Here is a 14363-nt window from a genome sequence, read left to right as displayed (position 1 = left end):
ATAAAATGGTCCTTTTAGATCAGTCCAATTTACATTTAAGTGGCAGATTGTGAGGGATTGAGGGGAGAGGAGCAGGGCTGATGGTAGTGGTGGAGGTGGAGGAGATGGGAGAATCCTGCAAGTGCTCTTCAGAAAAATCTCTTAACGTCTTGCATACCTCCATGTGTTTAAAAAAAAAACCTCCCTAGTCTCTAGAATATTCCGCTAGGTCTGTCGTTGGTTGAATGGATGGATGGAGAAGCGAATGAGGGAGCGAGCGAGCGAGCGAGTGTGCTGTGCTGTGCAGACAGAGTGACTTAGGGCTCCCTGGGGACTAACAGAGGAATGGGGGGGAAATGCCTGTGACAGGGCCTGCTGTTAATACCATTTAAAATGTCCTGCAAGGAAAAGTCTCTGTCAGACTCGTTGAGGCTGTCAGTCATCTGGTGGTAATATGCTGCCTAGTAATTTGCAACACTCTCTTTGGAGCGTTGGTGGAGGTATCTTCTGTTAGAACAGCCTTGAAAAGAAACATGGCGGCAGGCTACAGCCTAATCGATAACCAGAATGTTGTTTGTTTGTGAATTATGACCTCATGTGCTCACACACTGTTTCAAACATGTGCATGTCACATATTGGTTATAATTTATTTTTATATTATTTCATTATATAGTGTTATATAGCCCTCTCCTTGACCCTAGTTTTCATAAGACAATAATAAACGCATTTATAGGATTGCACTGCACTTAGTTATATTCTCTTTCATCGATAATATTATCTCTACATCGCTATTACAATTTGAACATCCACCAGCTTGTTCAAAATGGCATCTCAGAGCACATGTTCGCTGATGATAAAGGCATCTCGTAGTTTGATTTCCCTGATCGGTCATGAACTCAGCGGGATGCTTGTTAGCGGTCTGTAACTAGCTTCATTTTTGCAGCTGATTGGCATAAGGGCTGGGTCATGGCGAGGCCACAGCTCCTGCTCTCTGTATTTTTTTCTGCTTGTTTGGATCCATCATTGAGAGCAGACTGACAACATGCAAAGGTGTAATTATTTCACGTTAGTTATTCTGCATTGTGACGCACCGACTTTGCATGTTAAGTCGAGCTCTACAACGGCGCAGAAAAGCAGTTTTGTCACGTGGCTAGGCTAGCACAAAGCAAGTTAATTTTCCGACTGTCGCAGGGAATTTCTGTTGTCCACTGTGAATTTCTGTTGCTAAATGTGAAAATGTTGAGCTGTGCCCTCACAAAAATCATCCCTAACCTGTCAGTAAATTTACTTTTGCCAAGAAACAGCAAAACAAGCCAGGAAAATGGCAAAATTGTGGCCAGAATAAAACCATCCCTAACCCTAACCTGTCACAGGGCGTTGTAGAGCATGAGTTAACATGCAAAGTTGCAGTGCACACACACAATAGATGGTTCAAGTCAGCGTGTTGTCTTGACACTTAACATGATGCCATGTTGCAGAGAGATGAGAGCATTAGCAATATATTTGACAATATTTGAAAGTACAATCGATATGAGCAAGGTGATGGCCATTTGTATTGGAGAATATACAACAAAATATTTGCTGCTCTGCAACATTTGGCCAAATATTGCAATGAACCTCCGCAGGGGAAACACAGAATCACTCACACACACACTACGCGTCACATGACGTAAAAAAGCATTGCTTGGCCAGGGCGTCATAACTGATTACACTTGTTTGCTTTTGTTATATAGCAAACTGTACAGTATAATGACAAGAAAAAATGAAATGAAAATGAAAAGAGAATAAAGGAATATTGACGTGTACCTCCCTTTTCTGACCCCATAATATGGTGTGAATTATTTCCCACTAAGGGGAAACTTAGGGTAACGGCTGCCACCATGTGCGGCGCCCCAAACTTTTTTTTTTTTAGACAACGTTTAGACATTCGTGAGTGAAAGGGAATGGGCAACCGTCTCTGTTTCCCTACAGTAATAGCTGTAGTACTCTGCTATTGGGGTTCAGCTTTCACTGGGGTGTGCCATACGCTGGGCATGTGTGCTCTGATCATGCGCTCTCTGGGTCAAGCCATAGCTGGTCCTGTCCTGTCCCAGTCCCAGGCAATATGGCTATGGACTCAGGGTGAAATCTGAGAGGCAAATGTAGCTCTCTGTTTCATAGCCAGCGGATCCCCCTGAAAGAACTCAACTCAGTTCATGATGTGTTTGGTGACAGGAGTGTTCTTCTGAGGATGCTGTGTGTGTGTGTGTGTGTGTGTGTGTGTGTGTGTGTGTGTGTGTGTGTGTGTGTGTGTGTGTGTGTGTGTGTGTGCGTACGTGCGTGCGTGCGTGCGTAGGGAAAAGGTTTTGTGTTTTCTCCTGCTGACTTTTATGTGATTAGGATGAAGCTTTTCAGGTGTGTGCGCGTACATGATGTGTGTTTGTGTGTGTGTGCAAGTGTATGTCTCTCAAAGTGTGTGTGTGTGTGTGTGTGTGTGTGTGTGTGTGTGTGTGTGTGTGTGTGTGTGTGTGTGTGTGTGTGTGTGTGTGTGTGTGTGTGTGTGCAAGTCAAGTGCATGTCTGTGAGAGTATGTGTGTGTCTCTCCATGGTACAGTATCTGTGCACAGCAGTCATTGTGGTCCATGTTCAGTGCTCTGGAAAGAATCTCAGGCTCTCCTCTTGTTTTCCATCACCCAGTAGAGCTCCACCACCACCATGGAAAACCCCACTAAGTCACAGCCCCTAAAATATGTCATGAGCTCCTCGTGCACACATCCCTTAATGCTGCTGTTGCTGCTTTCTACGTTAGTCACACTCCACTCTCAGCATATAACCGACTGACCCCTCGTTACTCCTGCTAAGGTTCAGTTTTTTCCAGCTGACTATACTATATATTTTGGTTTATTATCTCATTTTATAGTTACCATGATTACACATTAGTCACACTGTACTCTCAGCACTCCTTACCTCTTTCCTAGCGTTGTTTGGTGAGCCCATTCTTCAGTTAGCATGATAACACAATTACTACTGGATGGATTTTGATTAAAGTTTCTGGATGGGTCAAAGACGTAGAATGGTTTATTTTGGAACTGATCGGAATCACTTTCTGATGGCTGGAATATTCTGAGTAATTAACCATTGTTAGGACCTGATGAGATTTTTAGGGTCTTTAGATTGTAATGTAGATGATCTAACTCTAGCCAACTGGTATGTTTCGTCTTCATCTTCTGGGTATCCCACACAACTGACACTTTTTTCAAATGATGCTCCTTATTTAAAAATCATTGTGTGCCACTGGACTAACAACCTGTACTCATATTTATTTACTGACCTGCCACTTCACATAGTTTAGGGATGTTCAGGGCTTGCTCTGGTGACGGACATGTAGGCTAACTTAATGGCATTAAACTGTTAACTGTTCAACAGACAGCTTTAGACAGCTAACTTTCGGAAATACGTAAAACAGCTGTTTTGTTGATGAAATCTCCCATCTTCTGACTGTGAACATGGTGAAGAAAGACGAAATGTCACTGAAATGTCAACCGCAACATTTCATTACTAGTCAAATCTACAATTAGCTAAATAAATCAGGACATAATAACACCCCATAACCAATAATATCAATGTATAAAACATCATGTGATATTTGTGGCAAAGTTTTTTTTAGATATAAAATTGGTAGTTGTGTTGCCAAGATGTGAAGCCTCATGTCAGGGATTTCGCCCACAAACTGAATTGGAATGTTATCATATATAATATCGCATCTCTTTTCTCGTCACACAGTTAGCTGCGCACGCACACAAATGTGTTACCAAAGATCCTCCTATACTTTTCATGCTATAGTCTGTCTTGTCAGGCAAATTGTCTCTCTCCCTCATGGACTGTCTGTGTCCTTTGGATTATGGATCTGGTCTTTTTGACAATCCTCCTGAGTGTTCTGTCACATTGCTGTCAGTCAAGTGCCTTTTTGAAATTCCAGATCTACAGATATGCAAATGAGACTGGCCCATTATTATTGTCATGGGGAGGATGAAGTTAAGGGCATCAGGGTGTGTGGAATATAAAGTGGGAATTTAGAAACTTGCATGGTTGTGGGATTAATTATTCTATCCCCACCAGGGTCAATACATGACAGTGTATTGAGAGCTCTATATGTCTGTACCAGGGCTGTAGTGGAGGGTAAACGCACGTAAACGCCGTTTACGCACCTCTGGAATTTAGGAAATAGCGTTTACCCACCTCTAAATAGCGTTAACCCACCTCTAAATAGCGTTTACGCAGCTCTTAATGGCAATTAGGCCTACGCACGTCAAAGTTCCCTGCGCCTTGTGATCTGCCGTTGGAATAATCCAAAATAAATTTGGTGTCATTTAAAAAATATTGTTGAACATAGGCCTATTTAACGCTTTAGTAGGAATCATTTTCCTCTGCTCTGTAGGCCTATTCGGGTATGTGACCTTCCAATCAGTGCCTTTCGGCTGCGGCGGCGACACCAATCAGGATCCAGGGAATAATATGTAAACACATAGGCCTACACGTTGTGTAGTTGCCTGCCTGCATAGTTAATCATAGTTAATCATCATGGATAGGGTGACCAGACGTCCTCTTTTTCCCTACTTTTGAGACCTAAAAAAATGTGCGGGGGGAATTTCAGAAATGTCCGGGATTTTGTTGGACTGCCTGAAATATAGACCTAATTCATCTGCATTATAATGTTCATTCCGCTCCATTTGACTCCACTGCAGGTTTCTCTCTACCGTTCGCAAATTAGTCACGCCCTTCTCATCTAATCTAGCCACTTCGCACCGTGTGTCCGAAAGAGGGGACAAGCCAGTGCGCCCCATGTTTACAAGCGAAAGCGCATCTGTCCGCCGGTTCTACGGACGGCAATGCCGATAGAAACGCAAATGCACGTTCGCGCGGTGGAGTTGAAAAACAAAAAAATCCCGCGTGTGAAGCCAGGTATGAAAGTAACCTAACACAGGAGTAAGCCTAGTAACACCACCAAATCCATCATTTAGGGAGGTACACATTTTGTTACACCTTGTCACAAGATTCTTTCATGATCTGACATTTCCAAGTTATTTGCAAAAGCAAGTTCTCAGAGCTAGAAGGACTCATTCCTGAGTTAAGAAATTAAGCTTCTTCTTCATCAGCTGCTTCTTCTGTCTATTGCCTTTGCAGTTATTGATAACGCTGTATGGGTTAGCTTATTGATGGTAGGTAAAACTCCAGTTCCTCTCTTAATGGCTGCAGTGCCTATTGCTAATCTCTGAGCATGCCACTACAAGTAGCCTATCTAAGCAGGCCTAATGGATGACAGTGGAGGGGTAAATTGTGAGCTGTCTTATAAACATATAAGCCTAAAATGTAGCCTAATAGCACTTCCTTATCAATTCAACAAATGTTGTGTTTTTTATCATTAGTTTTCAATGTTATATAGCCTAATGCCATTCATCTTTGTGGGGAATGGCTGAGATGGGCCTACATGATGGTGAATCTATTTTTAAAAACCTAATGCAGAAATTGGAATACGCCTATGAAATTGAGCTGCATTGTTATGCTGTTGATCTACTCCAATAGGCTATACGTGTTAGGCCTACTATCTAGGATTGTAACAAAGGCACACTCTGCATCATATGATCACACAAATTATGTGATAGGCCTAATAGCCTAGCTGAAGAGATTTTAAATGTCATTTATAGTAGACAAATGAATGTGCATGCCAAAAAGTTCTAGTGGCTTTTAAACAAATTACCATTTTGGATGCATTGATACCGATACTTTATAGGCCTACTATCGTGCCTGGCCTCATACCCATTATCATACCTGTAGATACACAGATACACCGATGACCCCCCCCCCCCCCAAAAAAAAAAAAAACGTGTCGCGTTGCGTTGCGTTACGTTGCGTCGCGTCACGGTCTGTCTGATCAAAAAAATCATAGTTTACCCACCTCTAATTTGACCACTACAGCCCTGGTCTGTACAGTAGAACGTCCGTGTGTACACACTAAGTTTTCTTGATATTATGCTGCTTTGTGACTCTTAGGCCTCTAAATACCTCAGAGAGACCTCCAAACCGATGGTTTCAGTCTGCTTGATTCCACAAACAAAATAATAATACATTATTGATTGTTCAGATAAATACAATTAATCAATAAAGAAACATGAATCGTAACTATTTTGGTTCTCTTTATAATGTGAACTAAGGCAGTCCTTGTGCTGTATACGCAACAATTTTACCCCCCTGCTGCACACAAAATAATCGAACTGGTGTTGTGAAAGTGCCTTTAGACTCCAAAGTAAAGGAAGACTTCCAAGTATCCTGTGTACATGCATTCTTCTCTGACATACTCCTACTCTCTCTTCTGTGGTCCTACAGGAAGATGTGTGACCCCAGTGTTACTGCGTTCGAGCCAGAGGCACTGGGGAACCTGGTGGAGGGCCTGGACTTCCATCGCTTCTACTTCGAGAACTGTAAGCCTCCTCTTCCTCTCCCTCCTCTTCCTCTCCTTCAACTCCGCAGTCAATACCCGCACTAGAGCAACTGTAACGTTCCACCTCTTCCTCCTCCTCTTCCTGTCATTCAACTCCTCCTCTTCCTCTTCTCCTGTACAGTCAATACCCACAGTAAAGTGATTTTAAGGTTCCACCTCTTCTTCTTCCTCCTCCTCTTCTTCTCCTTCAAACTCCTTACAGTCACTACTTAGTAGAGCAAGAACCGTATGGCTCATCCTCTTCCTTATCCTCCTCTTCCTCTCCTCCTACCTCTCTATAGTCAATACCTAAGTCCATCTCTTCCTCATCCTCTTTCTCTGCTCCTTGCCTCCTTACATACTCACTGTAGAGTAAGGACAATCCCATTACTGTACTGCACCATTAGGCGCTGTGCTTATCTCACTCTCCAAATGGTCATACAAGATCGGGCAGATCAAGCCGTCTCTGTGCTTATTGTATCTCTACATGCCAGGGTGGGAGGGAGAAAGATAAGATTCATCAGATAACGGTTGGATATTAAATAAGTCTTTAAACATTTTTTTTTAAAATCCTGAACATAGTTAGGAATGATCAAGCTGTTTCAGGTTGTGCTTGTTCATCTCTACATGCCAGTGTCGCAGAGTATGGCGTGGGTGGATCAGATTTCAGATATGGGATCAGATGGGAGTCCATGGTTGAGAAAAAAATCTTGAATTGAGTAAATGTGTAAAGTGTAGTCCTCACTGTACATTAGTATTCATTAGTAATGAGTGGAGGGGTATAGTGACTCCAACAGCCAATCACATTCGTCGGATAGCGGCACTTTTGTTGAAAATGTCTTGACTCGAATTACAGTGTACGGTAGATGAGTAAAACAAAATCTAGGTGAAGAGGACTACTACTTCTCATTAGCAATAAGCAGTTATTTCAGTCTGTCAGGCTAATAATAGTTATCAGATAACAAAAGTCTTGACCTGGGTGAGGAAAAGAGTAGCCTGAAGACTGGTGAGGAGTGTAGTACTCAGTATAGTGCTCATTAGTGATGAGTGGAGTGGTGTGGAGACTCCAATCAGCCGTGACCACCACAGACATGGTCCTCCTCCGGGCCAAGCTGCTCCTTGCCTCGCCTCGCCTGCTTCCTGATTAGCGGCGATGGCTAACCTCGACTCTAAGCTCCTACTCTACTTCCCCTGTTATCTGCCAGTTGGGTTTGTTGTCAGGCAGGGAGGCAGCAGAAGGGAAAGACAATAATGATGGGATCTTCAAGGGGCTGCAAGGATGGATGGTTGTCTTATTGATCATTACTGACATAACATGAGAAGAATAACTGTGAAAATGACCTTGGCATGATGCAACCTCAAGGGATAAGTAGCTCAGTAAAGGATGTATCCCAGTCAGCTTCTGGAGTAGTAGATTACACCAGAGCAAGTACACCGATGCACAATGTCTGATGTCTTCAAATTCAAACCTGACACAACAGGCAGGCACAGACACTGGATCTCAAAGGAAATTGTATCTTGTCAAAAGGACAAAGTTGAAAAGAACTGAATTCCATTTTGGAGCCTTGACATTTGAAGCATAGCTACCATCCCCTACGTCAGTAGTTCCCAAACCTTTTCCCCTGTGCACCCCCTTGTACATTTCAATGTGGTTCGCGCACCCCCTAATCGAATATTTTGGTGTGCTGATGTCCATGAAAGTATGGATTCACTGCACATTTTGCACAATTGTTTTGGGGAATCCTCTTTTTACAATAGTCTAGAGTTAAACTACTGTACAATTCACATGGACCCTTCAGCATACAATTCACCATACAATTAAAAACTACTTAATGTTCATCAATGATGGAGAAAACCTCACATATCCACCATTCCTCTATTCAGCTCCTGCACCCCCTTATGGCAGGCTGCGCACCCCCAGGGGTGCACGCACCCCAGTTTGGAAAACCATCCCCTACGTAGTTGTAAGAGGATCGTCACAGGCAAACAATTCCAGGTTCAGCTTCCTTTAGCCAAGTATTAGAGGCAGTAGCAGTAGTACAGAAGAGAAGCTTTAAATCAGGGATGGGCAACTTTCATGATATGGAGGGTCACATTTTTTCATCGCCACCATCAGAGGGCCACATGACCACGGACCTGACTGCAACTCCCAGAGTTCAAGGTGCAGTTGGTTGCTCATTGACTGCCGATATTATTTGGAAGGAATACAAGTGTTCTCTATCTGTATATCAAGTATTAGCGGCAATAACAGTAGTACAGTAGAGATGCATTAAATTCCAGTTCCAATAGCCTAATGACCTGCTCTATCTTCCACAGTGTGGTCCAAGAACAGCAAGCCCGTCCACACCACCATCCTGAACCCCCACATCCACCTGATTGGGGAGGAGGCAGCTTGCATCGCCTACATCCGCATCACCCAGTACATCGACAACAACGGCATGCCGCGCACCGCCCAGTCCGAGGAGACCCGAATCTGGCACCGTCGGGACGGCAAGTGGCAGATCGTCCACTTCCACCGCTCAGGTTCACCCTCTGCCATCACCAAGTAAGCAGAAGAGGTGAGAACAAGTCATGATTCGCAGCTGGTTGCTGTCAGTGATTGTAGACATAGTAGCATACTGCCATCTGGTGGTGAGATATGGGAACCGTTGGCTTCAGGGCTTCTGGAACAGTAAAAGGACTGTTTTTTTCTTACAATGTAATTGCCAACATGCTTTGCTTACTGATGTTATCTCTTCTCCCACCCCATTTCTTTTCCCCTTTTACTCTCTCTCTCTCTCTCTCTCTCTCTCGCTCTCTCTCTCTTTCTCTCTCTCTGTGATTGTCATTCTCATCTTTCTTTCTGTTACCTACCTACTGTTGCTCTTTCTTGCCTAATTCTTTCTTTCTGCCTGTGTCCTATTCTCTTCTTCACTCTGTTCAACACTAGCCTCTGTGTCAGTGAGCCTGAGTGAGGCCTGACTTTCAAGACGCTGCTGATTTTGCTGGCTGTGTGTGTGGACCCGCGGATGGAGAATGGGAGAGAGAGAGGGAGAGAGAGAGAGGAGACCACCACACCGAGATTCAAGCCTGACATCCAACACCCCTCTCCCCCCCCTCTTCCACTCCTTCCCACCCTTCATCCCCATCCACTCCACGTCCCCTTCCCACCCTAAAACCCTATCCACCTACAAACACCACATCTCTCCTGTCTGATCTGATGTCGTCTGACGTTTGCTCTTGTCACATGTGGTACCACTTCCAGTTGTGCTCGCACACCACACCCTCATCTGTCTTCATTAGGCTGCCTTGGTTAGATGATGTCTGATTTTATCTACATTTGCTTTTTATTAAGGTAAAAATTATTAGCTAAAATATTTTGATTTGTTCATGACAACCTCTGATTTTAACAGCGGGGTTAACAGCTGTGCGCTTTCAGATAGCCGGATTTACTGAGCTGTCTGGATGCAGAAACCTGGAGCAGACATTTATTATTACCGAAAGCAAATAACACCTCATTTAAAGAAAGTGACTTTACATGATTTTACCAATAGTATTTCTGCTAGTTCACATAAGCTCTATAGACTAGATTTAATATCAATAAGCTTTTTTCCCGCGCACGGTTTAATAGACTTTATAAATAATAAAGACAAATTCGACAAGAAATTAAATGAATGTATTTTATACAATTTTACTATGAAGTGGTTTTGTAATATAACAACCCCTTGGTGTTATCCTCCAATTATCTCTTCTGTATTTTATGGAGAGAACTTCCAACAGCATGGGACTTAACCCCATGTGCATGTACAAAAGCAACAAAATCAACAACATCAATCCTTGGTCATTTTCCTGAAACTTTGCACCCAAGGACTACCAAAGTATCTCAGTAACACTGGAGTGCTGTTGGTTTACTGTACCTCACCCTGTAACCTTCTAACCTTTTTAGGATCCTTCAAAAGTTGTGATTGTGTATGACGTAATTGTGGGTCAAAGTCGTGGCACTTTGCTTTAGATCTTCCAGCTAACCCAGTTAGTTTGTGAGCTGTTTCATGCAGGAAACAGTGCTGAAGAAGAGAGACAGAAAGAGAGATAGAGAGTGCAGAGAGAGATAGAGAGATATAATGTATACTATACACGTGGAAATAAAAATATATATAGAAAGAGAGACTAGAGAGAGTTAAAGAGTTGAAAGCCTTTTAGAGTTAAAAAGAAAAAAATAACTTGGCCCACATTGAACTTTCTGACTTCAACGCTGCTTCTGGGATTCCTGCAATAAAGTAGTGCTTTCATTCAGAGGACGTTTCAGTTGATTCTACTGTAGTAGTTTGAAATGTAGACTCTCTTAAAACATTAACACTGCCCACTCATGCAACCCTTTTTCATAATCTTGGTTCTACGTATGTTTCCATGCTCTATCCATTTGTTGACATATTGTGGTTGATGTCCCAGAGTGCAGTTGCATGAATGTGAATCATGCTGGTGAGACATCTAAGGTTTCCCTGTCAGGTTGTGGATAAAAGATGATGTGGAGGTTCACCAAGACCTGAGGATTTTTTTTTCTTTGAATTTAAGACAAAATTAAGAAAACAGGTTAATTTTCGTGTATTTTGTAGTTCACTCTTAGGTTGTATGTTGAGTTGTAGTATTTATTATTGTCCCCTCTCTAAAGACAAATGCTTGATTGATATTTTGAAAACCTTGTGGAAAATTACTGGGCACACACATATACATACTTGATACATTTCATGCAGTATTTTTTTTAGAAATGAATGTCTTAGCTAATCGTTAAAAGCGACTGCAGTCAATGTTGCGGGAAAAAAAGAACATGACGCAAAAAAACTATTTAGAAACATGGTATCATTGACTCAGAGACTTGAAATAAAGATCCATTTGTTTTTGTTTTTTCTTTACATGGTGAACATAGCTTCTGCCTCTTGTCCTATAGGAGCTTCCAGCAAACAGCCTTTGTGGTATCCTCTCTTTTTGTATGTCTTGCAAAGTTGGAAACACTAGGTACCTGTAGATATATTTGTACCGTCTATACTTCAAGAACATGGTACATACAATCCACATTTTGATATTTTACTCAAATAAGTACTGTATTTTTGTTTCTTGTTGAGGCATGCAATTTGTATGTAATGAAGTTGATCTTGTAGTGTAGGCTAAAAATGTATGTGTGTGCGTGTGTGTGTGTGCATGTGTGTCTGTGTGGGTGTGTGGTTTTCTTTTCAAGAGCTACAACTCCAACTCTTTTTTTGGAGCAAGGGTTTGTAGATAAAACACAGCCTAATGTATTATATAGGCATCTTTCATGCAGATATTGTGATGAATTTTGTGATAAATCTATGGGCTGAAAAATATGTTTTTCCGTGTAATTTATTTGATTCTTTCATTTAAACATAAAGCAAGAGTAGGAGAAAATAATAGTGCCACTGGGGCCGGTTTGTTTGTAGGATTTAATGACAAAAAACCTCTGTTAGCTTTAGAGTTCAGTGGTAGTACAAAGGCACTGGATGGAAACGTGACATACACTGACATACACAACACAGACGTACAGGTATACCAGAGAGAGTAGAGAGAGAGAGGTTCCATTGGCCCATTGTTTCCGGGTTCTTTTATTGCACCGGACCTTTAGGCAGACCGAGGCAGACCTATTCTATTCAATGCTAGGAGCATTATGACACGCCCTTTTAGGCAGACCGGAATGTTGTCACATTAGGTGCCCATAGAAACCTATTATGTTGGCATATCTCTATAAACTTAAAGAATCTCTGGGTATACTGCAAAGAAATACCTACTTACTGGTAAACCGATCTACTCGTCTACATGGCCCTGGTGCACACCCTGAACAGAATGTGTATCAGAGCAGCTCACCACAAACTGAATGATGTCTTTGCTACCCTTTAGGCCTGTGTTCCGCATGTGTGGCTGGGTCGGTGTGCTTGGGCGGGGTGATTTGTGGGTTTGGGTTTAACACAGTTGAGTTCTGTTTTTATTATTTTGATTAACTCCTTCACTGACGTGGTGGATGCTTTATTGATTGGTTGGTTGGTTGGTTGGTGTGTGTGTGTGTGTGTGTGTGTGTGTGTGTGTGTGTGTGTGTGTGTATGTGTGTGTGTGAGAGAGAGAAAGTGTGTGCGTGTGTGTGTGTGTGTGTGTGTGTGTGTGTGTGTGTGTGTGTGTGTGTGTGTGTGTGTGTGTGTGTGTGTGTGTGTGTGTGTTTATGTATGTGAGCGTGTGAGAGTCTGAAAAAAATAATCCCTTGGTGATTGGTGTGCTCTTCGCTTGCACTTCTCACAGTGTACACCGAAAGCATGCTCACGTCAAGAAGTTGTCTGAGGAAGGGCCAGGGTGGCCCGAAACGTCACATTAAAATGAAGTAAATGGGAGCATCGGTGTTGCGGTTCTTCTTTTTTCATTTCACGTCAAGAAGTAAACCTAACTTTGAACACTCCCCACAACCTCTGCCCCCACACCCCTTTCGCTTTCACACGTGCGCAACACAGATCATTCTAGAAAATCTAGTTGCTGTGGCTTCTGTTTGTATTTGTATTTCACACTAGGACTATACATAAAGTATAAATGTGTTTTATTTGCCTGCTATGTGAGCTGTAAACTTTGTTATACTGTACAGACAACAAAGCACTTCTCTGTATGTGAGGAAATCGATGAAATAAAAAAGCATTATGCCCCAGAATGTGTGACTCTCTCTTCAGTTTGTAGACATGTGCATGGCATGATGCCGCCTAACTGAACAGCTCTTGGTTCAAATTTGACCCAACCAGCTCTGAATCAGCTGATGCTAATGGGGTGCCCAAGACTTAAAGTATTTTTTGGGGACTTTTTGGCCTTAATTATTACAGGACAGTGTGAGAGTAGACAGGAAACGATTGGGAGAGAGAGATAGGGCAGGGTTGAGAAATGACCCCGGCCGGACTCGAACCAGGGTCGCCAGGGGAATACAAGCCCAAATGTGGGAGGCTTAGTGCGCTGTGCCACAGCGCCACCCTAAGACTTCATAGTACCATTCTACTTTTGGTCCATAGGGTCTTATGGTGCATTCCCCAAGGGTGGGAGATGGGATGTTTCTGACCTCCTACTTGCTGAAATGCATTGGAACGCCTATTGAAGCGGAATGTTCAAGTCGCGAACTGGGGCAAAAGCGAAGCAAACCGACTTCACCTCATTGACTATCGTGATGTCATCACAGCAATGGCAGCGCACGGTGTTAGGAATAGTTTATGTTGCACATCACCATTCTATGGACAAATAAAGTTGATTCGGACAGGTTAACGGTTGCAAAACAGCCTGTTAACTTTTCTAAGGTGTAGTTATATTGACATTGCGTCTTTCAAAGATGAAATGCGGCTAAATGAAAATAACGCATGATGTTGTTTACATTGCTGACATCTTTAAAAAGTGGATGTGGTTTTTGTCCCTCCATGTTTGTAGTTTGTTTGACTTGCTGGTTGGAACGCTTTCAAGTGGGAGGTAGCTGCCTCCTTGTTGCCTACTAGGAAGCTCCTACCTCTGGGGAATGCACCATAAAATGGCAAAAATATTGAATGGTAGTGGAGCAAATCAAGCTAAATTCTGATTCTCTTGTGTAGTCCAAATAATTACATATTTTTGAGGGGAGACAACTCACAAATTACTTGACAAGTCACACCATTGGTTAGAATTACTGTAATACTGAGGTTCAGCATATGTGTGTGACCCAGGGGGTAGAGCGAGGTAGATCGGAAAATAGGTTTGGTTAGTCTATTAGAGCCCAGTGAAATTTGTTGACCACTGAAGGGCGGGTTATGCTCTGTTTAGAGCCTCAACGGAGTGAGTCAACGCAGTGAATTATAATTTATAGCTCCATTCTAGCTGCGCTATCCGTTTCCGTCGCAAGGGTAATGACAGCGAGATGATTGTTCAAACTGCCTTCAATACAAAGAGTAAA

General features: G+C 42.6%; 1 protein-coding gene across 1 annotated transcript in view; it reads left to right on the top strand.

Moving 5' to 3' along the window:
- camk2a (calcium/calmodulin-dependent protein kinase II alpha) overlaps window positions 1-12032 on the top strand; it is a 75337-nt gene extending 63305 nt beyond the window's left edge. Inside the window, exons 17-19 of the mRNA XM_063203844.1 lie at window positions 6343-6437; window positions 8753-8994; window positions 9366-12032. Coding sequence (XP_063059914.1) covers window positions 6343-6437; window positions 8753-8985 — 328 coding nt within the window. The 3' untranslated portion in view covers window positions 8986-8994; window positions 9366-12032. The remainder of the gene's footprint in view (window positions 1-6342; window positions 6438-8752; window positions 8995-9365) is intronic.
- The last annotated feature ends 2331 nt before the right edge of the window (window positions 12033-14363 follow it).

This window comes from Engraulis encrasicolus, chromosome 7, assembly GCF_034702125.1.
Source record: "Engraulis encrasicolus isolate BLACKSEA-1 chromosome 7, IST_EnEncr_1.0, whole genome shotgun sequence".
NCBI classification, from domain to species: Eukaryota; Metazoa; Chordata; class Actinopteri; order Clupeiformes; family Engraulidae; genus Engraulis; species Engraulis encrasicolus.
Note: the sequence above shows the minus strand (reverse complement) of the source record. Positions and strands in the feature narration are given on the sequence as shown.